Source organism: Gavia stellata, chromosome 6, assembly GCF_030936135.1.
Source record: "Gavia stellata isolate bGavSte3 chromosome 6, bGavSte3.hap2, whole genome shotgun sequence".
NCBI lineage: Eukaryota > Metazoa > Chordata > Aves > Gaviiformes > Gaviidae > Gavia > Gavia stellata.
Window position 1 is genome coordinate 46252255 of NC_082599.1, and position 25763 is coordinate 46278017.

General features: G+C 37.7%; 1 protein-coding gene across 1 annotated transcript in view; it reads right to left on the minus strand.

Moving 5' to 3' along the window:
* Positions 1-24227, minus strand: part of TOPAZ1 (testis and ovary specific TOPAZ 1) — a 43634-nt gene extending 19407 nt beyond the window's left edge. Inside the window, exons 1-8 of the mRNA XM_059819046.1 lie at positions 23054-24227; positions 19084-21547; positions 13866-13933; positions 11291-11421; positions 9231-9292; positions 6795-6907; positions 4400-4482; positions 3544-3681 (exon numbers count right to left, since the gene is read on the minus strand). Of these exons, the coding sequence (XP_059675029.1) occupies positions 3544-3681; positions 4400-4482; positions 6795-6907; positions 9231-9292; positions 11291-11421; positions 13866-13933; positions 19084-21547; positions 23054-24227 (4233 nt within the window). The remainder of the gene's footprint in view (positions 1-3543; positions 3682-4399; positions 4483-6794; positions 6908-9230; positions 9293-11290; positions 11422-13865; positions 13934-19083; positions 21548-23053) is intronic.
* Positions 24228-25763: the final 1536 nt, after the last annotated feature.

Here is a 25763-nt window from a genome sequence, read left to right on the forward strand (position 1 = left end):
AATTGAGTCGGGTTTATTTTTACACGCAACTTCAAAATTAGACAGGATCTGCTCGTGGAGTTTGCTACAGAGCAAATGAATTATCATCAAAGCAGAAGATACTGGCTTGTGGCCAAGACAACTTTCTTTTTTTAAAACCATTAACCTGTTCAGATCATCAAGTCAAAGAACACAAAAATTGTACATGTATTTTGAATATAAATAAAGCTTATTTATATTAATTTATTATTTTGCAACACTGTCATAATGTTATTGAACTATAGTCCAAGATATACCTTTCAGAAAATTATGTAGAATCTTTAATCATTAATATATACGCAGTGCCACTTGGCAATGGGTTAACTCATTTAACCCAAATCTACAATCCCAGGTGGCTGAGGGCATTTCCAAAACAAACTTTAGCACATGCTTACAGTATGTAAATTACATTTGCTTTCTTTTAGAATCTGTTTCCCTCCTTCTTTGGACCGACTCCCAAAAAAAGCCAAGATTGCATCTGGAGCTCTGACTGTTCCAAGTATTAGTGAAATTGCTTGGAAAATCCAGTTGTAGCAGTATTTAATCATGAGACATGTTACACTACATTCCTAAAAGAAACTAAATGTGTTATTTATTTACAACTTCTAGGAGGCTTCAGTTGATTTAGTTGTTTCAATTTCAAAAGGTGTAACTGAACTTACAGACCATGTAAAAATGTGAGAATCTCTAAATTTTGAGTTAACCATAATAGATTTCGAATTAAGGTACATGAAAGAGACAATTCCCATTTTCAAAAGGCAGTATAGATCACACTATTCTGTCACCTGTCAGTTGATTTCACAACTCACTGAACATGACAATTTAATAAAAACCATAACAAAGGGCTGTGTATCTTATACAAGCAACCGACTGTCCAGTAAAACACAGTACTACAGTAACACAGAGGTGCTTAAATCAGAAGAACAAGCAGCAGAGTTTATTAAATCCTTCAGCATCTCCCAGTCAGTGTGCACTCTGATGTTTAGTAAGGGGGAAAACCCCACGCTGCAGCCCTTTGCTCAGTGAGATCAAAACTAGGATCCTTTTTACAAGAGATTCTGTTTATGAATCCTGTGGCATCTTTGAGACACGCCCTCCATATTAAATGTGGCTGAAACTGACCAACAGGTTCAAAAATTGTTTAAAGGCAGTTAGAAACAGTAATAAAATGGCAGTGCAACTTTAAGTCTCATTCCTTTAGGAAGCCAGATTAAAAACAAAACCAAAAAAACACAACAGAAGCACATCCAGGGCCCTGAAGTTGCAAGATGACGTTAATGAAGACAGAAATCTTCCTATTTTATATCCTGTTTGTTTCCAGTTAGAGGTTCATAGGATCAAGGAAAAAGAGAGGGAGAAGTCACAAAAAGTAAACATTTCTTTAGCAGGTATGAGTCCAAAAAAGTTCATGAGTAAGGTGCACAAAGCTAAAATAAAATCAGAGAAATACAGTTTGCATAAAGATATGTTTTCAAACCACTTATTTAACTGTGCAGTTATTATCTATGCTGCATTCATTCAAGCCAAACTGAATTTCCTGTAATTTCAATTTATACCCACTGTCTCTTGTCTTTTCACTCGGCACCACTGAGAAGAGTCCAGCTTCATCTTTACCTGCGCCCCCCCATCAGATACTGATACACATTGTTAAGATCCCCCCCTTTAAATACTTTGGGGAGTATCTACTTTGCCCATTACAAAAGAGACTTCACTGTCTGAAATTAAAGGCATCTTTTAAAAAAAATAAAACCTGGTAACTTGTAGAACTTGCTGAGCTCAAGAGTACGCTGATTTTGAAAACACATGATGTTTTTGCGAATTCAATCACTGCTGTGTTGCGTGATCAACCACAACTGTGAAGAGCGTTAAATCCTAGTAAGTTATGCCTTAAAGCATCAACCAGATACTTAATGAAAAAGAAGGAATATCCATTATGGGGAAAGGTATTTAGCTTCAAAAATTCTGGTAACGGTCATCACTGAAAACATAGTACTAAGCAAGTGGACTATTCGTCTGCACAGCAGTTCCTAAAGAGATTATTTCCCCCATGTTTGACTAGATGACTTTGTTGCTGCTTTACCTGTCTTCCTTTTACGTACTTTGGTGCCACCATGAGGTCCTTGGCCTATTATCATTTTTAAATGGACAGTTCTAAAAAAAAAAAAATAAATACACAAACCAAAAAACCCTAAAGTATACTTCCAGACTACCAAGAAAGTTAGGCTAGGTTTGGTGGGCAGAACAGTAAGTGTGCTCGAATGCTGCACCACAAGTAAAATTGAATGGATTTTTAATAGTTTAAAGAATTAAATTATTTGCCTAAATGCATCTGTATATAATGAAACACTACAAACCATGATAATTCATACAAACTAGCTGAAAATTACTGATATTCACTACAGCCTGCTAGAGATACTTCACAATTGAGGAAAAGGGAAAACGTCCCATACAAAATTACTCTCAAATGATCTTAGTATTTTTAAGCTGTCATATAAATTTTCAAAGGGGTTACAAAGCATTAGAAAAAACCCCAACACCTAGCTCTTTTTTGAGACATAAAAAGGAAAAGAGAAAACATTAAGAAAAATAAAACCAAATTACACTGAAATATTTAAAAAATTCTGACACAGTATATTTAAGATATCAAGGAGACGGATAAGCTCCTTTAGATGCTACCTTTTTTTTTTTTTTTAGTATTTATGTCTAACAGGTTCACCACAAGTTATTTTTTACATTTTGATTCTGTAATTTCTTACTGACACCAATGATAAAATTGTAGTCACACCATTAAGATGGTAGAGAAGAAATAAATCTTCTAAGACCTGATGAGGACAAGTTCAGGCATTTGTCTTTGTTTAGTTGTTTTAATGCTTTTGTTTGCTTCCAAGTGACTTACAGAACCACCTAAGTCTTGGTTTTATACAGCCAATTCCAAAGTCTTATTACAAAACAACACAATTAGCTTGCCTTGCACAGTTCTTGCAAGTATTACAGACTCATAATTTCTTTGTTAAATGGTTTGAAAACACATCTACATTGCCCACCACTGGAAAAGTATTTTTGCTTGCAAATGTTATGAGAAGTGTTGCTTCATTTAAGGATATTACAGCATCTTTAAACAAACATGCCTCTGTTGCACAAAACTTGCAGAAAGTAATATACCATAGATGGCTTTTGACTTCAAGAATACATACAAAGTCTGGGTTTGCCTACAGGTCTTCGATGCCTGGGACAGAAATGTCTCAGAATCTCCCCATTCTACTACTCTACATTTGTACAGCCTAATTCTTGCTCTTTTGCTGGTGTCTGTTCTCTTAAGAAGTCTATTAGTTCAAAATTCTACCATTTTCAAAAAAAAGAACTTTAAAAAACCTTGAGTGGAAGAATTTCTGAACACTTTTTTGATCCACTGATCTCTGAAATTTACTCGCTATCCATATATAAATGAACGAAGGAGATGTCATTTTGCATTTAAAAAGTGTTCACACTTGACATTCTGTTCCTTTCTTCAATAAGCCTCTTTACCTTTTCATCCCTGTGTTCAGGAACATGCCAAAACCAACATTTTGCTCTTTCACACCCACGTAAAGTCATGAAATAAAATCTGCAATATTTACGGGGCAATTCAATCATCTCAAGGATCCGCTGGACTGAATGAGAAGCCTAAAATAAAACAAAATAAAAACAAGCAGAAAAAACCCGCCAGATAATATTTTTTGAAAGCAAACATGCCTTTTTGAGAATTTCAAAATACCTACAAATTATAAAAGCAAAAAATATGTGAGCTACAATTAAACCTTTGAAACAACCCTCATTTCTGTACTGTATTTGCACCATTTCAAAGCAAACCAAGATGAATCCCTTGTCATGTCGTGTTAGTGTCTAACACAACAAAAGTCTGTCTTAAAGACCACAGACAGAGAGAATGCAAGAACTGCTAAATGAGATGGACAATGAGTAGAGAGGAGGAAGAAGGGTGACAAACTCCTGCATGGCTCTGGATAACAGTCTGAGAATTCTGGGGCATCAACTTCCTTTACCCTCTTTTCAGCGCCCAGCCTAACAGATAACGCAGTCTATCTTAAACATGTGAAACCTTGTCTGCTTTTCAGTTCTACAAAAACAATAAAGCAAAAAGCATTATTTGATTTTGCTTAAGCTGGAAATAGAAATCAACAAAGCTCCACTGTGAGTAGCTGTCCCCTCATCACTGAGTTTGTTCTCAGAAATTGTATTTACTCAGTTTTAACATCTTTAGAGGAACAGAAACATACACATACATAGATCCTAATTTCTGACTAGAGATACGAAGAATTGTCTGAATATCCGTAACAAAATTAGTGCCAAAGGATCAGAAATCATTAAGGATTTAACAACTCACAATTCCATTTTTTTCCATCTTCCATGGCTCAGAATCTCCATAATTTTGCAATGGCAAAGGACTTTTTCCTGAAAATCTGTAATCTAAAAATTAGGATGAGGGCAATAAACAGATCATGTAATAAAACGAATCATACTGAAACCACTCATTTATCTTATTTTCCTTTATATTTATAGTTCCTTCAAGTCACAGCAATTATTAATGAAAATCTGATTAATACAATCTAAAGCCAGTAATTTAAGTTACAGTTTTCTTAATTACCCTAAAACTGAGACTTTACACAAACTTCAAGAATAAGCACATTTGAATTAAAAACTTCAATACTTTAGCCAAGGTTTCTAATCTAACTTACAGAGATAAGAAAAGAAATGGAATAAAATTATCTAAAGTTTTAATTTCAAAAGGGAACCCCCCCACACTTTATCAGTAATCTTTGCATTCCCACATCACTAGCCATAAATTTAAACTCTTTTTCCAGAATTGAAATAAAACCTTTCATACCCTTTCTTTTAAGCAGTGCAATACGAAGCTTAAGCCCAATGTTAAGTTACTGGTTTCTTAACCATGCAACTTGGTTTTAGAACTTTAATTATTATTGATAACAGATTTCTTTCCCTGAAAAAATGAATAATGTTAATGGAAGATAAAAGTTCAAATTTTCAACTCCAAATCTAAAGAAAAATACGAGCTTTTGAATGCCTTGCTTTCTAGGGTTCCCATCTGGTCCCTTGAAAAAAATGGGTATTCAAAAGGCAGGGTGCTTAGCCATTTCTGACAAACTACAGTTACTAAAGAGCATCCAATAATGATGCATGTTCTACTAGAGACTTCCACTAGGTACACGGTTCTCAGTCTGCGTGTTTTTCCAAACAGATAGGATGACAGGATAGGAAGGAGAAATATAATGTAGAACAAGTAAATATCTCAATGTTACATACTGTCACAGCTGCATAATTTTGTGCAGTGATGGTGGGCAATTTGGTAAATTAAGGACTAGACAGATTTAGTGACAGGAAAAAGGCTGAGAAAATGGTCAACAACTAGCTGCAGAAAAATGTCACCGGACTCTTGAGCTCAGAAGTCTTTCCTCCAGATTCTCACCGTCCCCACAGCATAGAGGTTCTGACCAGGTCCTGTCAACAGTTTGTACTTTCCCTGCCAACTGTATGTCAAACTTATAGGGGAGCAGGCACAAAAGTGAAATTGCCAATCCTGCCTGCACAGTTCTGCGGAAAAAAAGGCTGTTTTGCCCTCTCCTAGCACAGAAACTCTTGCTTTGCAACTGTTTCAAATGATTTTAAGAAGGAAGATTTAGAAAAACTCTTCAGAAGTTGTATACACTTTTAAGGTCAAAGACATGAGCAATTTCAAACTACTGTAGTCTAGAGACATATTTCACAGTTGGTTTTCAGAGCATCTATGTTTCTTGCACTTCCTGAAAATATTGTTAAATGACATGATGATAAAATCGTTCTACAAGCTCAGACTGGCAGCATAATTTGAAACTAAGCAAGAACCTCTGCCACTGGTCTCAATTCAGGAAATCCATGTTTATAAACATCCATATTAACCAATAATTCTAAAAACATTAACTCCCAAAACAGCTGTTGCAAAGAAACAGAATGCAGTATCTATCCAAAAGTAATCAATTCCTGTTTTTCCTCTATCTTGTATGCCAAATAAAACTATGCATTTATGTAAGGCTGAATGTCAGAGTTGTTTTGTGCAGAGAAAAAGATAAGGAAACTTTGACTACAGTTCTATTACATTATGATTTCTCTGGTGGCAGAGACACTTAAGAGGTACCTGTCCCTGTTGTGAAATATACCAGGTCAAAATGAAGCGCTGCTTTTTAAATCTAGATCATTTCCTTGATCCAGTCTAGCAACTGTCTCACAAACGTTTGAATTGGCATAAACAAGAAAGTTCTGACCTTTCGCAAGGTGGGCAAATCCCTTAGCCCAGTTGTGCCAACCCCTTAGCCCAGTTGTGCCAACAGATAACAAACAACCAAGAAAACCTGCAGTCACATTCTCTGACCACAAATAAAGAAAAATAAGTTACTTGTCAATAACGTGGCTCAAACACAATGTGTCAAAATACTAAGAACGCAGGCATTGCTGTACCATTAGAGTATCTAAGAACCATAAATACCAAGATAGAATGATTGCTATTTGACCCTATCAAATAGGATTATCCTAAAAAACCCAACCCAACTCAAAAGCCGCCACTAACCTACCATATGAGAGCTTGCATTTTTGCTTCTGTATATGCAAACTGAAACAAATTCCAGCCAATGCCTTCAGGAATTGAAGAAATTCCTTAAGATTTTATAGGTAAATAAAACACATGTAAAAATAAACTCTAGAGGGTTCACCAATATAGCATACAATACCATTTGCCTGGGGTTTCATCACTGTAGCTTCACTGCGGACATTTACTTTCGGGGCATGCAATGGCAATCCTGATAGCAATTCACAGTTCACAAGATCTTTGTATTTACAGTCACTGTTGAGTATTAAAAAATGAAAATTTGTTTAACCAAATTACACAGGTGCTTCTCCCATATACTAAATGCCTAAAAAGGGGGATTAAGTGTATAAAAGTGAGAATTTCTGCAACAATATACACAACACTTAGAAACTTGCTGTAAATTTAAATAGCTAGCAGTCCCAACAACTTTACTTTCATTACTCTCATTGCCTCGTCCAATCTGATTATGATCTTAGCTGAGATTATTCTGTCCTAAAGTATAACTACATGAAGTTCAATAAATAAGTAGAAAAGGCACCCGTGAACCACTTCTTTCCTTTTTCACTATGCTGACAAGAAGACTGAGATGATTTCTGTCACCTCTGAAGAAGCATCTACTTTTCAGTCGTGTGTTACGTAATATCTGCCAAAGAGGTAATCCACAAAGCTTTTGAAATTACACTTGAAGAGCCAAGTGTTTTCTTTCCTAATAACTGACTCTACTTGGCAGAAGATTTAGGTGATTTCAAAGGGAACTTCAATTAAAGACTATTCTGCCTCTAACTATTCCCAAATATGTACATTCCAGATAATTACACTGCTAAAATGTGATGTTTTCCAAAATAAGCTACAAATATTGCTAGCAAAATACTTAGTTATCTCTTTCTTATTTGTAAATAAAGCCACAGAAAAAAATAATCCCCTTTCATGAGATCTTCCTCCCCTCCTTCCTTCAATTAAGAATCTCAGTACAAAGGACATTTCAGCCTGCTTGCTGTTTGGAGACAGAAACAGACTTGCTATCCCCTATGAGGGGCACATTCTAGCTATGTAATACTTCTTATAACCAGGATAATCCAAATCTTTCCTAAATTGCAGGCTGTTTTTAATACAGTTTGAAATAAAAATGCTATGGCAGAGAAGAATAAAATCTATCTAATATACCCAAATTCTTCAATATCAATCTTTATTTTTATTCTAGTCAACGTATTGTATTGGTCTACAGAGGAAGAAAATCTGCATACCTAGTTACTCAGAATTTTCAAGTTACCATGTAAAATTTTTTTTTATGCTTCCTTGTCAGCCTCAGATCTGACAGAAAAGGATTTTCATCGCAGCTTACCTTCGGGAGAACAATCTCAGCTCTCTTTTTAATCTAGACATTAAACTACAAACAATTTTGCCAGGAACTGTAAATTATATAGCCCTACAATCGATTTTTTTTTTTTAAGTAATCACTAGAAGTGGAGTTTGCTAAATAGGAACAGTAACTAGAACTTCCTTCTAGATGAAACTTTGCAATGATAACGTTTTTGAGTAAAACTAGAGAAGATAGTTTGACTCAAAATGAAGGAATAAATGCCTCTTCTCTAATCGCAGAGAGTGCTGCATTTCAACTAAGGAAGTGAAGTAATGCAGTATCACTTGCACAAACATATTTTATACAGCATAATCTACTTATTTGATAGCATAAAGAACTATTTATGCTACTAAAGTAAATTTAAATGGGTATTTTACCAGAAGGAGGAGCTTGGAGCACTCTAGTGGATTAATGAAAAGGTGCAATATTCTCCATTTAACGGAATTCTGATAACACTTCAAGTCTGTGACAGAAATGTGACCGGTGCTGGAAAAAAGCAAGACCCTCTACTATGCCAGCTAAGGTTTCTTGATTATTGTGAAAATTACTCTGAAATATCTGTTATTTCTCTTCTAATTACTTAAGTATTCCAGCAGTTAAGTATACTTTTTCTACAAAGTCTTATTCTGCTTCATTTTTGGGTTAATGTTGAATGGAAGTTTCTTAGTTTGACAATTTAAGTCATATAAAAAAAAAACTGTAAGCACAGCCTGAAGCCAGTAGAACAGTAAAGCATGTGCTTTGTTTTTAAGCACCTTTTTCCACTGCTGTTCCAATATTTGTCAGCCTGAATTTGAATGAGATCTTTCAATTCTTTCATCAGTTTAGAAAGTCCCAAGAGGCAGAAAAGAAAGCTTAAAGTTTCATTGATTTTTTTTTTTTTTAAAGTTCTGGTAAGTGCTATTGTGGCTGTAAAAGTATCCTATGCTATACTCACATTGAGATACCAAAGTGAGACACTGGCATAAAGTGGATATATTTCGTCACCAGCCAGAGGACAAAATAACCTCTACTGTCCTGTCAGACTATGACTATAGTTGTCTTGTACTTTGCACAGTGAAATCATTATTTCACATATTTATTTTCTTCATCACATAGTCACAATAACATAGAAAATTTGAATTAAAATGCTGATGTTGTTTTGGTAAAACCATCACATTTTATTTGTACAGTAACTGGGGAACATCACAGGTTACATGCAGGACAGAGTATATATACCTTTTTTCAGCTTCACCCTTTTTTTCTTGTTTAACATCAGGCACTCCGTCTGCAAAACTGAACTGCGAAGATATTTAAAATGCACTTTCAGATACAGCAAAGCACTAAGCCTGTTACACTTTACACTATAGACTTAAATCTGTTAGAGACCGTTGGAAGGTGTGATAATATAGTCTTGACTGTAAAAACTGTAATTTGGACTGCACGGTTACTCTTACACCATCTTTTTAAATGGTCACACTGCCATTATACTCTGTGATCTTTAAAACAGTGATTTTTAATCGCAAAAAAGGTGACATGATTGTCTTCACTTCTCTTTGCTCCCACTGATAACCCCAGCAATTTTTAGGCCCAGTGACCAATTTTAACTGCGCCTAAGAGATGTGTAGAAACCCACAAAAGATACTCCATGAAGTTTAATGAAAATATAAAACTGTATTAAGGAGAAATCTAAGGCTTCCACTCAGCTGTGCACCATGGTGTATAGATAAAAAAATCCCCAAAGATATAGAGAAAAAATACAGCACCTAACATATTTGTGGGTGAGCATCTGAAAGGATTGATACAGAACAAAGTCACGGAATCCTGGCTTTGTTTTGTCCATTATTCATGAAGTAACTTGAACTTCACATTATATCACAAATTTATGAATTAGAGATTGATATGCTCTCATCAGATTTCCAAACTTCATTTTACCAGTTCCCCAAATATTTTTAGGGTTTTCTTCATGGTTAGTTTTTGTCTTTCTCACAGCTTTATTAATCGGAAAAGCCATCAAAAAACCAAAACCCAAAAATCACCCCAAATGGTAGAATACTTGCAACAAGTGTGCTGCCATTCCACTCCCTCCCCAGGTCTGCAGAGCTAGTTTTCCATCCACATGCAGGAATAGGTTTAGGGCTGTAGCATGTATTTTGTGGCTTAAGTTTGAGGTTTGGGTGAGATTAGTTGTACGTATTTACTGTTGTCCAACAGAGCACAGAAAAGCAACATTAGGACGCTGGTTTTATAAAGCCACAACACTACGAAGTAGCCCAGCTGGGATTGACCTGGCAACAGTGCAACAAATACTACACCTCCAGTAACCTATACTATTTGACAGACCCTTTTACCCTCTCTAAGAGGTCACGGAACAAAATGGCACTGTTCACTTTGTGAATCAAATGTTAGCAGCCCCAATTCCATTTGCTGAAGGAAATGTTCTGTTCTGCTGTTAAATAATGATTTTGAAGGGAAACTGATTTCCTACTGTTTGATTACCTTATCAATTACTTATCAGGTTTTAGCCATGTAAATTTTACAATTTAACTTCTCCAGTTAAAACCATTATTCACTCTTGAAGTAGTGGAAAACAGTAAATGCTATCAGCAGCTATGTCTGAGTGGCAGTGAGATGTGAATTCCAATCCATTATCAAAGAAGTAACTAGTATAAAACTTCAGCAAGTCTTAAAAGACCTTGACTTATTATCTAGAAGAAGGAGGACAGAGAGAGTAGAAAGGTCAGATAAAGTCAGTGAGCATAAAAATGGCTTAACATTCCCTCTGAACTGCCAGGACGTCAGTATGTTAATGTAATAGCCCTTCAGCCCAAGTAATGAGCCACAGAATGAGCCTCCTCAGATGCATGATGGCTGTGCAGCTTCCCAACGCCACCCCATCTGTGGTGACTGTGCGGTGAGAAGCATTTAACACCAACTTTTAAAACTAGGTATGTTATGTAAAAACGTCACACATGCACAGTAGTACTCTTAGCTGTTCACTGGAACAGTAATTTTCATACAATTGGTAATACAGAATTACTATAACAACTGCTGTAACAATACCTTGTTTAATTTCAAATTTGAAGATGAATTATTAGTGACAAGGTAAAAAACCCAAGTTCTGTCAAGCAAAACTTACACTGTTAACAGCACAGTAATCTATGAAATGCTAATATTCTTTTTATTGCAGGAAATAAAAAATTTTATTGATAAAACAGCATTAGTAGTTAAAATTATCCAATTACAGGGACTATAAATTCTTAAACTATTTAGTGACAGAAAGCATGATTTCTCAGTACCTTTTCATCCATGTCAAAACTCTTTAAAAGTTCATCTAGTTCTCTCAGTTGCCCATCTTCAAGAAAGTCCTTGATAACACCTCCTAAAGGACTGCTTCCTCTGGAGGAGTTGTGGGTTTTAATATCTTTAGCTGAAGATGTATAAACACATTACTTTATGTGTTCCCCATGCTACAAGACAACAAAGCTTTTATTTCCTAAATATTACAAAGCCTTAATACTAACGACATTTAAGAACTTTTAGGACTTCCTAAATGTGAAATTTATATGTAAAATTATTTCACCTTTAAAGCACAAACCATTTCAAATAAATATTAAACTTAATCTGCCAATAAAATTCTATCCAAGCTGTATGTTCTGTAATAGTTGCTGTAGAACAGTACAACAGGATTATTTATATAATATTAAATTCAGTATTTTAGAAATAAATTCAGTTAAGCTTTGTTATTAAAACATAGCTAAAGATATGTATGGTAATTTGCTAAGGAAGTAAAGACTTAGTTCTTGCTGGAGAACAGGATAAGTTAATTGTAATTACATGCTGCAACCCTGAACTAAATATAGATAGCTCTGAGAAACTCCAAATTCCTGTAATACAGTAAACTCAATGAGAATTCAGTGTCAGGAAATTTCAGCACCTTTTGCAGATGCTGCAGGAAATGAACAGAACACCTGACTGCAGCTTTCTGAAGCAGCTGTTTATGTACAATAGAAGAGCTCTGCACAGAAAATGAATTTACTATTTCATTGGATCACATGAATGAATTTCAACTGCACTGCTTTGTCCAGATACAGGAAGAAAGAATCAGATTATTATTGGAAAGGCTTTTATCTTACAGTCACTGGTCTCTGTATGATCATTAGTACTGGTCTCTGTATGATCATCAGTACAAGACACATCTGCTTGAAGACAATGTACATAAGATTTCCACTTGAAAGAGGAAAAGGATTGATGTCATCCAGTATACCTTAACTGTAGTATTTGTTGCCCTTCTTAAACTGTGAAGCCACTGAGACAAGCAGCTGTGACCTCACTACATAACACAAGACACCAAAGCAGTAATACATATTTCTAAACTAATACATAGATTGTCGATAACTACCAAAACTAGGCTCCTTTCTTTTGTTCTGTACAGGTCTTTTTAAAAAGACATACATCAAACATAAGTTACTATGTGCATATTAATCTAAGAGTGTGACGTGATCCAAAGTTTCTCAGACCCTGGAAGAAGGACCTACTTAAACCTTTTTCTTTATTTTAACCACCACAAAAAGACCCAAAGACTTTTAGCTTCAAACTTTGTTAGAACATGAAGTAAACCAAGAAACAGTCTAAGAAAATGCAGAAGTTACTAAAGAGTACAGGACTTGCTCCCAGGTTTGGTTTTGATCACTTCAGTAGTGCAGATGCATAGGTCCCTCTGGCTCTTTACATCACCAGAGGCCTAAATGTGTACTTCCTCTGTGTTCCTCCTCAGGGAACTTGTGTCTATTTCTTGGTGTCTGAGCTCTTAAACCCTCATTACCTTTTATTTTGCCTTTTAATCACTGAAGCCTGAAACTTTCTCTCCCCCAAATAGTCACTATTCACTCCTTCTTCTCCAGGAGGCTATATCTGCCCAAACCACTCACTCTTTCTACACGAACATAACACATTAATATGAAAAAAACACACAAGAGGTACTGTCACAGACACTTTTCAAGCCTGCAGCAAAATCAATATATAATGGCAGAGTGCCAGATTAACAGCAAGCTAACGAACTGACACCAGAAAGGGAAACACTGAGAACTTTCAAAACCAGTCTCAGCACCCTATGCCTTCTCCAGTGTGTGAGTAGTGGACAGAAATGTTCTGTTCAAAGTCAAAATCCGGTTCCTCCAACCTATCTAACAGAAACTTCTGCATCAGACATACCTTGTATAGTAGGTCTGTATGCAAGCTGTAGAAAACAAAACAAAGCACATTCAGATGCTGCCAAATTGGACCGTGCTGCTTAAAATAGGAAGAAAAACCATTAAGTCAGAAGTATCCTTCTCTTAAAAAAAAGCATCCTTAAAAAATAAAACAGTTTGTCAGAGGAATGGCCATAGCATCTGCAAAAAAACAAAAGTACAACCTGGAAAAAAAAACTATTATAAATTTCTGTCTGATGATGAACACAAGAGAACAACCAAGTGAGATTATGAGTCAGACTCTGAAGCAGTATCACAGTACTTAGTGTCTTACTGTGATTTCATCAACTAACAGAATTCCTTGACTAAAGTATCAGATAGATGTCAAAACCACAACCAAAACACAAAAAACCCCCACAGTACTACCAACAGACAAGTTGGTAGTACTTTTCTCTACTACAGAGAAATAGGTATTCCTTGTAAGGCTCAGGTTTGTACCATTTCAAAAGACATCCATTTTATATGCATTAGGAAACAAATCACTGCTACAATAAAAAGATATTACTGAAGTGACAAGTTCTCATTTTATGTGGAAAGTAGAAAGCCTAGATTTGCCACTGAACATTTTTGTGGTTACTTTCTTCTCTTGATTATGCATTCAAAAATCTCCAAAGACTCTTACCTTTTAGCACCCAATCACAGGAATTTTCAGTATCATTTGACATTCCAGATTCTTGTAGGGTAATGTGTCTGTTTTGAACAAAAAGTGTATTTAAGATTTTAATCTTGCACAAAAGCAGAATTAATCTAACCAGTTACGTAAAATTAAAGTTCTCAGTAATACTTTTAGCTATGGACAGAATCCTTACATACAACACACTGTTGTAAGACTGTTCTTAACTCTCTCTTTTGTCCGTCCCTACAGGTATATACCTAAACACATTAAGTAAAACCAAGACATTTCAAATCCCAAAATTTGTCAGTAAAAGCTCATTATCTCATTTCATCTTTGCCTAAAATACTGAGAAGGGAAATCTCCTCTGTATAGCAAATTATGGAAATACTGTGCTAATCGAGCTAATTCATCAGTTTCTACAAAATGAGATTTATAGTAATTTTATAGTCAAGACAATTTGCGTAATAATGAATCTCTTTGAGAGTAATAAAAACGTTTGTTCATAGTAAGATACTGACTTCACCTATTTTAAAGAGAAGTTGGGGAAAAAAAAAGTATTTCTCCTTAGAAAAGCTCAGAAGGTAAAAATATATATCAAAATATTATATATAGAATATATAAAACATCATCACAGATTTTGGAAGCCCGTACCTGGTGAATGACACCAAGCACAATGACAGCAAGCTGCCTAGTAAAATGGAACAATGAAAATTTGCAACAACCTACTGGAAATGAAAAAGTTCCCCAGTATGTGTAACTTCAAACTATACAAACATTCAGGCACAGATATCCATGTATATACATGAGACACATTAAGAAGCAGAGTTTAGTAAGTTACAGTAAGTTTGCAGAGACGACAGGGATTTTTATCAGATGCAGGCTCTCTGTAGGCTTATTTCCTCTCTCCCCCACATTTTATGTGAAATGCAAAGTTTGAGTGATTTTGCCTACAACAACAATTTACTTTCTTTTTTGTAAAACTGCAGTTGCAGACAGCTCCAGAAAGCTGTCTTCTTCATAAACATTGCTTAAAACTGAAAATATTTAACAGCATCAAGAGACTGAAATCTTCATGTTCAGGTCAAAAGCCACTTCCAAATCTTTACCAGATTCTGCTAATTGTGTAGTGTGAAATAGTTACAGAAGCACTTTATAAGTTCTTGTAAAGAAGGTGCCTAAAACACATACAGAAAACTACATTTATTACAGTACTTGGCATTTGCTCACCAGCCCAACAAATCTAGGAGTGCTGACAGAACCAGAAGTTGTCAACACATTTTAGAGATCTAGTAATGGACACAGACTAGACCGTGTCAGAATGTGGGATGCTGATTAAGTTAAAACAAATCTCTCTTTATGGCACAATTTACACAAACCACAGTGTTCAGTTCGCTACTTTGCATATGAAAAATGGATTCAAGTTTAGGCTTTTTATTCAAAAGGACCACAGTAAAATGCAGAAGTCTCCTAAAAGCAAGAATGGCTGCTGATGTGTTCTCAAAGGTATCCGATGAACCTACTAGTTCTGTTGGGATGAAAAGACATACCGGATGCCACTAAGAGTTAAGTGTCTAGATTCCCTACGTAAGAGGGAAGAAATAACTCAGATGATTGATTCAAAAACCTGCACTGTTGGGAGTCACTTACAGGTAGGCAATAGAAAATGGCAAACAGAAGTACATGTGAAAACTGAGTTTCATTGCCCCATTCAGGCTGCAGGTCCAGAATCCTTTCCTGATGACTGGCCACTAAAGCCTGGAAGTGACCAGCACTCACTCTTCTCTTCTCAAAATGCAACCACTGGAGGAATAACCAGTCCTACTTATCCTAAAGGTCAGAGCATGCTAACTGAATCAATCCATTCAGGACATACACACAGAGCCTTTTCTGAATTGTTCCTGGATTAAGAGACAGGACCCACTTGTCCTACTTAACCTACTTGTTCAGAGACTTGTTCAGTTCTGGCCACGTGCACAAACACAATTACAGTAGTTAGGAAACTTAAGTCAGAAATATGTAGCAATGCTAGGTGCCTCTCTGTCTGCTGGGTGCTTTGTTAGTTTGTTTAAAAAAAAAAAAACCCACAACAAAAAACAAACCAAGCCTCATTTAAATTTTGGACCTCAATCACTGTTGCGACCAGTATGTTCTACTTTCACAAGACACGTGCTCTCATTATCTGAAATTTGGAAGCCAAAAGTTATTATCCTTGAATTTTCATAACTAGAAAAAACCCCTCCAGCTTTTAAGGTCACAAACAGTCAAAGACGAAAAGTGTCATTGGCTAAATATGTCTTAGTGTTTAAATTCAAAGCTCAAACAAAATGGATTCACACTAACAGTCACACATCCACAGTGGCTAATAGTTGCCATTGAACACTTGTGTCAGTTACTGAATCAGCTGGGTACATCCTTCACACAGTTTCAGTGCTTTGGTTTCATAATGAAACTTGAATAAAAGTATTACTTCAGTATAGCAACTGTCATTTTGACAAGATGCTAGATCTCAGATTTTTCTGGCTGGAAGAACACCACAAATTAACACACCAATCATTTCATTTACAATTACAATTTAAATGCTATTAAACTCGTAAGTAACATTCAACACATTTTAAAAAGCTTTTCAACAACCCACCTATACTTTCAGAATAACTTGCTGCTATCAGAAATACAGTTCTTACTGCTCTGTACCAATGCCAGACTAAAATATCAGTACACAAGATGAACTGAAGTCCATCCCCATGCATACATGCACTAAAACAGTTTTAGCAAAGATCCAGATTCTTTCTATCATAATCTGCCTGCTTATTAATCTGAAGGGAAATCATAACAAAAGCTATGTATTGATACAGTTAAAGAAAACCACCAGCAACAACCACCATGTGCAGCCATTAAGTGCTTGCATTGCTCTTCTACCTAAAATCACCTGGATTACATTAATCTAGAGTGTAATGGCTAACGTTTGGTTAATGTTAAACAAAACATGCATAGAAACTAATATTTATACAACTTAGAGATGGTTTACAATATTGCAGTTCTGACTCACTGTTCTACGTGGACAGATTGAAGCACCATTACAAACTAATATTGCAACAAAGCAGAACTGAGTATGCGTAACATAAGAAGCCAAACAAGAAAAACATATACAATACTCTAGAATGTCTCTAAAGAAAAAGAAAAGGACATTAACAGTAGCAACGTTTTATTTTAAAATACGTAGTATGATGTGAGTGTAACTCTACCAGTATAATCACTTTTTTTGGTTGGCCAAACAAAGTTGAAGTCCCAGTTGTATCTGGTAAATACTAACAAAATAAAAAACAACAGTATGAACTGGCCATTCTTATATTATCTGGTGATATCATAAGCTACCTGATAAAACTGTGGTAAGGTCTATTGGCTTACCTTAATATTCTCATATTCAGTTCATTAATATGTCCCTGGCTGGTACCAACTACGATTAGTCACCTTCTAATGATCTTTGCAGCAAATTATGGAAGGTAAAAAGCAAACACAGACAATTTTGCCTTCTTCTTTAGTAAATTAACAGGAAGTTCTAAGAAATAAGAACTGTCCATTTTTATTTTCCTTGGCTGATGGTAAGCAAATTCAGCAGATACCAGGAAGAAAGATGACATATGACTTCAAACAAGTTCAGTTTTCATCTGTCTAATGGTTGTGATAATGGTACTCTAACTCAATGTCATTAGTAATGAAAGGGAATATTTGTCCTCCCTACAAAGTACTTAGAAGATCCAATAAAATTTTCAGTTCGTATTTATATAAATAGCAAACTTTACACTCATGTATTGGTTAGGGTAGTAAAGGGCTCAGAAGTTCTGGTCTTCCATTCTGTGCAACAGCTGTCTGGACACACTCAATTGGCAACCATTTCTGAACAGCCATTATTACCCTGGGGTAATAGATAGCGAATACTCATTCTGTTATACAGTGTATATAAGATACAACGTACACTGTACACGAAATTAATACTCATTCTAATACATTTACTATTATACAGCCTAGCTGCTTCTTAAGAAGTTGGATGCTCCTACTAAAGACTTTCCCTGTCGTTCAGAGGCTTGTTTTGGCAGAAGTTTTATTGTATTAACATCTGAAAGCTTTACATTCTCATGTCTAAACAACTGTTCAGCACCTCAAAGAAGATTCCTTTTCTCTTTTGCACATGGGTTTAATGAGGGGGAAAGCATAAGGAGAGCAAAGAGTAAAAAAAAAATGAATGTAGTTATAAGATAGTAGAATGCTGAAAATAATTAAAACATTATTTAAAATAAGGATAACATAAAGCCCCCCAGAAAGAGCAGGGGAAGAAAATTAAAACACCTCTCCAAATAAAACACCTAATCTTCATAGGAAAATCTTGTACTCTTTGTATCTAAGCTTTATGTTTTTCTTTGTAAGATGAAAAATTTAATCTTAAAACTCATTTATCAAACACAAGTATCAAAGCTTAGCGAGAAAACAGACTAGACAGTTGACGAGTTAATCTATCCCACAAAGGTCTACCACCTCTTATACAAAAGTTTGTTTCTATTTTAAACTTCTCTTCCCCCTTCAGCGGCTTTTATTATTATCTCAAAATCCAGAAAAACATTAATGCCTAATAATTTACACCACAAACTTACTGAAGATGCAGGATCATAAACATCTGTAATGTATTAGCCAAATTACAGATTTAGAAACTATTCACATGTCTGGGCATAGGAGGAAAGCTGGAAAGGAAATGGCAGAATGGAATACTACTGTACAGACAACCATTTACTCATATAGATCCAGCAAAAGAATAAGCAACACCTAGAAAGTAAAAAATATTTCTAAGTATTATACCATTTTGCAACTAAAAAACTACTCTCAAAGGGATATCTGCTATCTCAAACCAAGTCAGATATTTAAAAATATTATTTATTAAGATTACTCTTAATAATTAGCTTTGTTTATACTTTTGTATTTCACTTCATTTGGTCTAAACCAATTCTTTAGGACTACATTTTCCTTCAATTCAGAGTTTATCCTAGTTCTTATGAAGAACAGATCAATCTATTTGCATTCAGAATACTGTCATACCTCAATCAAATTTTGACACTTAAAATCAACCCAGAAATTAGTGAAATTCTGTAAGGAAGCCTGACCACTACAACCAAAGTATACCGCTATGAGAACAAAGTACTTAGGATTATTGTAATAAAAAGAATGATATGCATACCTAAAATTATCATCTACTGAATCTCTATTTTCTGAGATAACAGGATACTCAGGCTTAAGATCCTCCTTTTCGTCTTTAATGCAGATGCTAGTATAGGATACCTTCACAGGACAATTTTCACAGTCTGCAATTGCAAGCTCCTCTTCATTATTGGTGCCAAAAAGGTCCGGGTCATCCTGAATCACATCAATGACAAGAACATCTTCTTCATAAGCTTCAACAGTATCTAGAAAATCTTGACTTTTGTGTTGCGAATTACTCCCTTTTGATTTGCTATCATCATTTATTTCTAATACAACAGGGTGGTGAACTGCATTCCAAGAATGATCAGGAAAATTAGATTTTAGCACACATTCAGTACCACTGAAATCAGGCACAGATGACTCTAGTTGTCTGTCAAGAAAAGGATGTGGATATAAAGAAGAATGTTCAGGAAGCACAGACATCTCATTTGAAAGGTTTTCAGAGCTATCATGCTTAAAGTCATTACTGCTGATCTCAACTGCTTTTTTCTTCACGGAAGCTGTAGATGTAGCATCACTCATGACAGAAAGAGGCTGCTGCTCGGAATTTACCAAAGAAGTCTCTTCACCTGTTTTCTGCCTTCTTGAAACACTAGTGCTGTCAAGAACCTCCAGTGGACTACAGGTTTTTCTTTCAAATGAATGGACAGGTTCCAGTTTCCTGGATTCAGGTTTGTTTCTGCATAAAGGAATTTTGAATTTTGACAGGTTTCCAGTGTTTAATACTTTCATTAGCTTTAAATCAGAAAATGTCTGGTTCCCTACTGATGCTTTATGGCTGAAGTTTATTCTGTTTGTGTTACCTGTAGATGTATCATTCTGGACTGTCACAGAGAGTTTTCTTTTTGTTATAGCTCCTTTATTTTTTTGTTTTCTTGTAAAATTCAAGGCTGCTTTAACTTCTTGCACATCATCATGGTTAAAAGCCACGGCACTTCTATCCATATTAACTGGTGATTCCACTTTTTCATTGCTCATTTTCAAAGTCTCATAAATACCCATGGAAGAGGATTCTGGTGTTTCAAGTGAAGTCAGACATTCAGTATTTGGATCCATTAGTTTATGTGTAGATTCTTTGTTACTTTCTGCCGATGACGTATGCAAATCCAACCATCTCAAATTCCCAGTCACAGCACTGTTTCCTACATCTTTAACACTGCTTTTATGAGAGGATTCCTTGAAGGCAGCCCTTAAAAGTCTTTCTCCTTCCGAGATGGACCCATGATTTTTACGAACCCATTCAGAAGTCCTGGCACAAGATTCAAAAGGCCAAACATTTTTACCAGTCATAGGTACTGTTCTTTGACAGGTAAACTGCTGCAATTTCTTATTAACTTCGCTCAATTTTTCATCTGTCTTGCTTTTGTGACAATTAGAAACATCACGGACCTGAGCTAGCACTCTCAGGCTACCTGAGGCAGCAGAATGATGTGCCCCACTGTTTGAATTTTCTCCTTTTGCTATTACAGAGAGCTCAGATGTCTTATTAAAACCATCTTCATATGCAAGTAATTTAGTAGTGTTCTTTCTCCAGACTGACATATTTTGTGCTTCATAAGTATATTTTCCTGTATGAAGATCTGATGTATGATCACATGAACCTGACAGAGTAATTTCTTTATGATTTAGTCCTAAGACTGCAAAGGAGCTTGACACGGCAACTGCTGCTTCTGTCTGTAACTCACACTCACTGCATTCATTAGCCATGTCTGTGAAAATATTCTGCACTGCTGATTTCTCAGTGATTTTAATCTTTTTTCTAGGCTTTCTACCAATACTCCACTTTTCTCCCCTTAAACAGTTACTGTTTTCACTTTGACAGCATGAAAAACACCCTTTTCTGTTTTGAGTTTTTTCTTTATTAAACATTAAACCACCTTTTATGGGTGATCTCTCATTTTGCATTCTACTAGTGCTGCAATTCATATCACTCTGTTCTACAGTACCATCAGGAAAAACACGCTTTCTTTTATCCTGGGCTACATGGAAGAATCCACTTAATTTATAACTGCTGGTAGTTCCACTAGCTGAAGACTTCACAAATGTATTGATGTAACTACAGGCCTCCAGTCTCACAAATGGATTCTTTTCCACTGCACAGAGCAAGCTGTTGCAATGGTTTAGGGCATTTCTGCAATGTTCAGCATCCCATTTTGCGGATACATTTCTCACTTTTTCAGCTGTAGTCACACTAAAACTTTGCAAACACTTGATTTGATCAGTCCTGGATTTCCTTTTTTTATACTGCACACCAGACTTTTTTGTTACAGGATAGCACAGAAAGCTCTTGCTTTGAGTCCCACCTAAAGTACCAACCACAGGAGATTTAGAGTAGCGAGGCTCCTTTTCCTCAGAATCTTCTGATCTGTTTCGATTTGTCTTAAGCTTCTTCACAGCCTGTCTACCGGCGTCTTGCTCAACTGCCTTCCATTTTTCCTTTGCTGATTAAAAACCAAAAGAAGTGTCATTAAAGAATATACTAAGGGAAAAAGACTACCCCATTGCAGTATTTATAAAGAGAACAAAAAACATTCAAGGCTACGAAAGAACACGACACTATATAAGGCTAAAACATTTCTGTAAAGTTTTACCAATTTTTTTTTTTTAAATTAGCACTATTAGCAGACTTACAGTAACAAATGATGTTTTGTCTTCAGAAACAAACGCGAAGATGAACAGAACCTTAAGGTGTCATAACGACACTGGAAGTTGTATATTTAAAACACAGGTGGAAACCAAATTAGAGCACGTCTGGCAACAAAATGCAGATGCCTTAAAAATCTTTTGTTTACACAGTAGAGTCTCTGTAACAGGAAAGCTTGTTCATAAGAATATAGTAATTTATTTCAGATATATAGTCCAACCAAATGCATCAGACTGTTCAAGAAGATCCAGAAAAACGGCAGGACTTGCATTTTTATAAACTACTACTTTTTATTTAAAAGCAAATACAGATTATGTAAAAAAACTGTACATCTGAAAAATTCATCTGGAGAATGGACTTAAGAATGTACTAGCAGAATGTTGTTTTTTTAGATCTTAGTTTTCAAAGTCAGTAAGATACAATTTTAATACCTCAGTTTTTCAGAATATGGTTTCTAGATAAAATATTTCTTAATAATAACCTACAGCAAATATTTGTCATTTGAATGTATCTACTTTGAAAATAAAAAGAATGTATTTTAGACAATTGTCCTGAAAAAAATGAGACTTTCAAAATTGTTCCAGTTTGATACAACGCTCTCTTAAAATACCAAAATACAATCTTTGTTTCTATAGCTTGTAGGATTTTGCAGAGAATAACAACTAAAAAGCAGAAAGTTCTGAAAACAAAAACCAGCATCCTATAAAGGCAAGCACTAAAAGAAGACAGCATGATACATATTCAAAAATAATCAAATAATACACAGATTAATGAAGAATTTACTATCTTTTATTTTGGCTTTGCTGAAACTACTGCCTCCTTTCCTGCTTGTGCCTGACCTTCTACACACAAATGAACAGACTGGTTTTGAGGAAAAAAAAATATTTCTTACACAGGGCCTGTTGCTGCCAGTCCCCCTTCCTCCCCCCACCCACCAAAAGGTTATCCGGTTTCCTCTCCTTTGTGTGAAAGAACTGCTTTTCTCCTTCAAGAAAAGCCTTTCCTCTTCCTAAAAATCTGTTTTCTTCTAAGACTGGTTTCACAGTCTTGTAAAGCAGACCCTAACTCTTATCTTTACACTTCTTGAGCTAAGTTAGCAGCCACGCACTAAGAGTCACTTGTGAGATAGCGTACAGGCCACTCTGTCCTGCCCCCATGACTTTGTCCCACACAGACACATCTGCAAAAGAAAAATTATCTCCTGTTTTTTCACTTTCTAATGGGGTCTTACTACAGCACCAGTCCCTTGCCCTGGGAGCCCAAATTCTGCACCTGATTTCTACAATGGGGCACACGTGCTTACCACTTTCCTCCAGGTTGTCTGCTCCTTTCTGAGGGTTTGAGCTCTGCTGCTCGTCTTTCATGCAACACTTGTGCACCTTTCCTCTGGTTGTTGGTTGTTCTTGGCTACTTAGAGCCTGTAGCCGCTGTGACACCAGTGCATTTCTGCCCCGCTTCCTCAGACTCACAGCTCCCTTCTTGGACTCTGGACACTGTGTATGCAGTCCTAGCAAGGCAGACCTACCCCTCTCTCTGGGACCTTGTAGTTTTAGCTGCATCAAAGATGACCCACCTTTCTTGCTCAAGCATCTCTTTCCTTTCTCCTGTGTCCCTGGCTTTCTTGATCCAATTAAAGAACACCCATCCAACTTCTCTGGCATATCTACCTCTTCCCGAGGTTTTGGTTCAGACAAGGATTCCCGAGTCCCCAAATTGTTCTTAAGATCTGGGATTTGCATTTTCAGTATCATTATGGAGTCAGTGCTTTTCATTTCAGTACTACATGTGCCCTTTCTGGGCTGCAGCACCTCTGGTTCTGGCACACAGGAAATGCCATGTCTCTCTGTACTCTCAATTTCTTCCTCTGAGGATGGGATTTGTAATTTTATTTCCATATAGGAATATTTGTCTTTTTTTCCTGAGCTCCCTGAACTCTCCTGGAAACCTGAGAGGTTCAGTCTTTCTGAGCTATGTTCTCTCCTTTCAATTCCTGCCGAGAATTTCTTTTGCAAAGTATGTCCTGAGAAAAATAGCTGTTGACCTTGTCCTGTCCCTCTCCTTACAGTCTCTTCCCAGCACGTTGCTGCAGCCATGGTTGCTGCCTGCCAATCTTCACATACAGCAGTGTCTGAAATTGGCAGACCTACACCCTTCTTGCTTCTGGCAGCCCTCCTGCACTGTATCCCCTTGGTTTTTTTACCTCGGAGTCTCTGGCTACTCTTGCCTTGCTCCTTCTGCATGGGCGCAAGAGGAGCAAATTGCTCACAGGAAATGCTGGAGAGCATGGCAGGTTGCAGACAGGAAGATAAGGGCTGCTCAGGTTTTCTCTTTGGTGCCAAGTGAGGACTCTGCCTGACCACCACCTTCCCTGGCTCGCGTCCCACGCCCGCACCCAGAGAGCTTGGCCTGGTGACCATCCTGTCAGCTAACTTCACCTCCCTGACAGTTACCACTTTCCCTGACCTTAACTGTGGCATCACAGGAGCCTAGAGACAGCGACAAAATCCACAAAATCCACTCACCAGTGCACCTTTACCAGCATCCCAGCTAGCCCGACCAGGAGGGGAGCACAACCTCTCTCAGGCTACCGCCGCAGGGGTCACCCCGGGGGAGCCCAGCCTGAAGAAAGCAAGCCCAGGCCGCCTGGGGAAAACCTACGGCGGCCAGCGAGCCCCCACCACCGCCCCCGGCGCAGCCCCTCACCACGGAGCGGGGAGGAGGTAGCAGCCCCACACCTCCCCCGCCTCAAGGACCGCGCCGCGACCGCCCATAACACGCAGCCACCACCCCCGCGACCACAGCAGACCCCCAAGCCGCTCCCGCGCCAGCCTCCCTCTACCCTCGCCCCGTCTGTCGTCCACCGATCCGTCCCTCGACGCTTCGTCTAAGCCCCGCCAGCGCCGCCTGCCCGCAACGCGCCGCTCACAGAAAGAGGCAGGCGCCCGCCGCAGGGCGTAATGGCGGCGCGGCCGGCGCAGGCGCAGGGCGGGAGGCGGCCGAGGGCGGCGGCGTGAGGGCGGCTCCCAGCCGGGGCGAAGAGGGGGCCCTGCGCGGCCGGGCGTGCCGACACTCCCGGGCAGGAGGGGAGGAGGCGCCGCCTCGCTGCGCTCGTCCTCTTACCGGGTCGACGGTGCCGCCTTCATGGCGGAAACCCCCCTCCTGAGGCGGGGCCGAGCACGGGGGTGGCAAACGCTGCTCCTCCGGGCGGCAGAGCTCGGCCGGGCGGTGGTTTCTTGGTTTCGGCGGGGGGCCCTTCGTGCTGCTCCTTTGTTGCCCGAAGCCCCGTGCCACAGCGGCCACGGGGCGGGAGGCCGCCAGGCCCGGCCACAGCTGAAGCCATGGGCTCGGGGACAGCCCAAGGTACGGGGGCCCTGTGTGGAACTACCAAACCCTGCAAGGCGTCAAATGGCGGCAAACGTTCAACTCACCCAGAGCTGAAAGTCGGTAGAAAAAAACCCAGGCTGCCCAGCTCGCCAGTTCCCTCAGGTGTTTCGTCCACCTCAGTGAAGCAGCATTGCCTCCTTCGTCCACAGCACTTCAGGAGCTCTCCAAAACTGAGGGGTGATAACGCTTGTTTCCATAACAGTAGCTTACATAAACTTCATATTCCAAATAACACAGGTTCTCAGGACTGGAGTTGGTAAAAAAAAATCTCAAATAGTTAAACTATATAGTCAGAAAACAGCTGAAGTTAGTGTTTGGGCTTCAAATGCGGTGATAGTTTCAACACAAATGGAGGACACCAAAGCTGCAGGACCATTCACTGCGTGATAACGTGAACACATAAAAGTTGGCTTACAAAAACAATGTTGTTGTAAAAAAGATTGAATCTAAATGGCGAGTGCTATGAAAATGATAAATGATTAAACTTAATAAGGTGATACTTTAATGCCAACAGCGCGATCAGCAAAATTGCACGTGGTTTATAAATTACTGTGTCCTACACATGGTCCCTTTCTGTTCACAGGTGGTCTCTGAGGGATAAAGTGCCATATTCAGATTCATTTCACCCT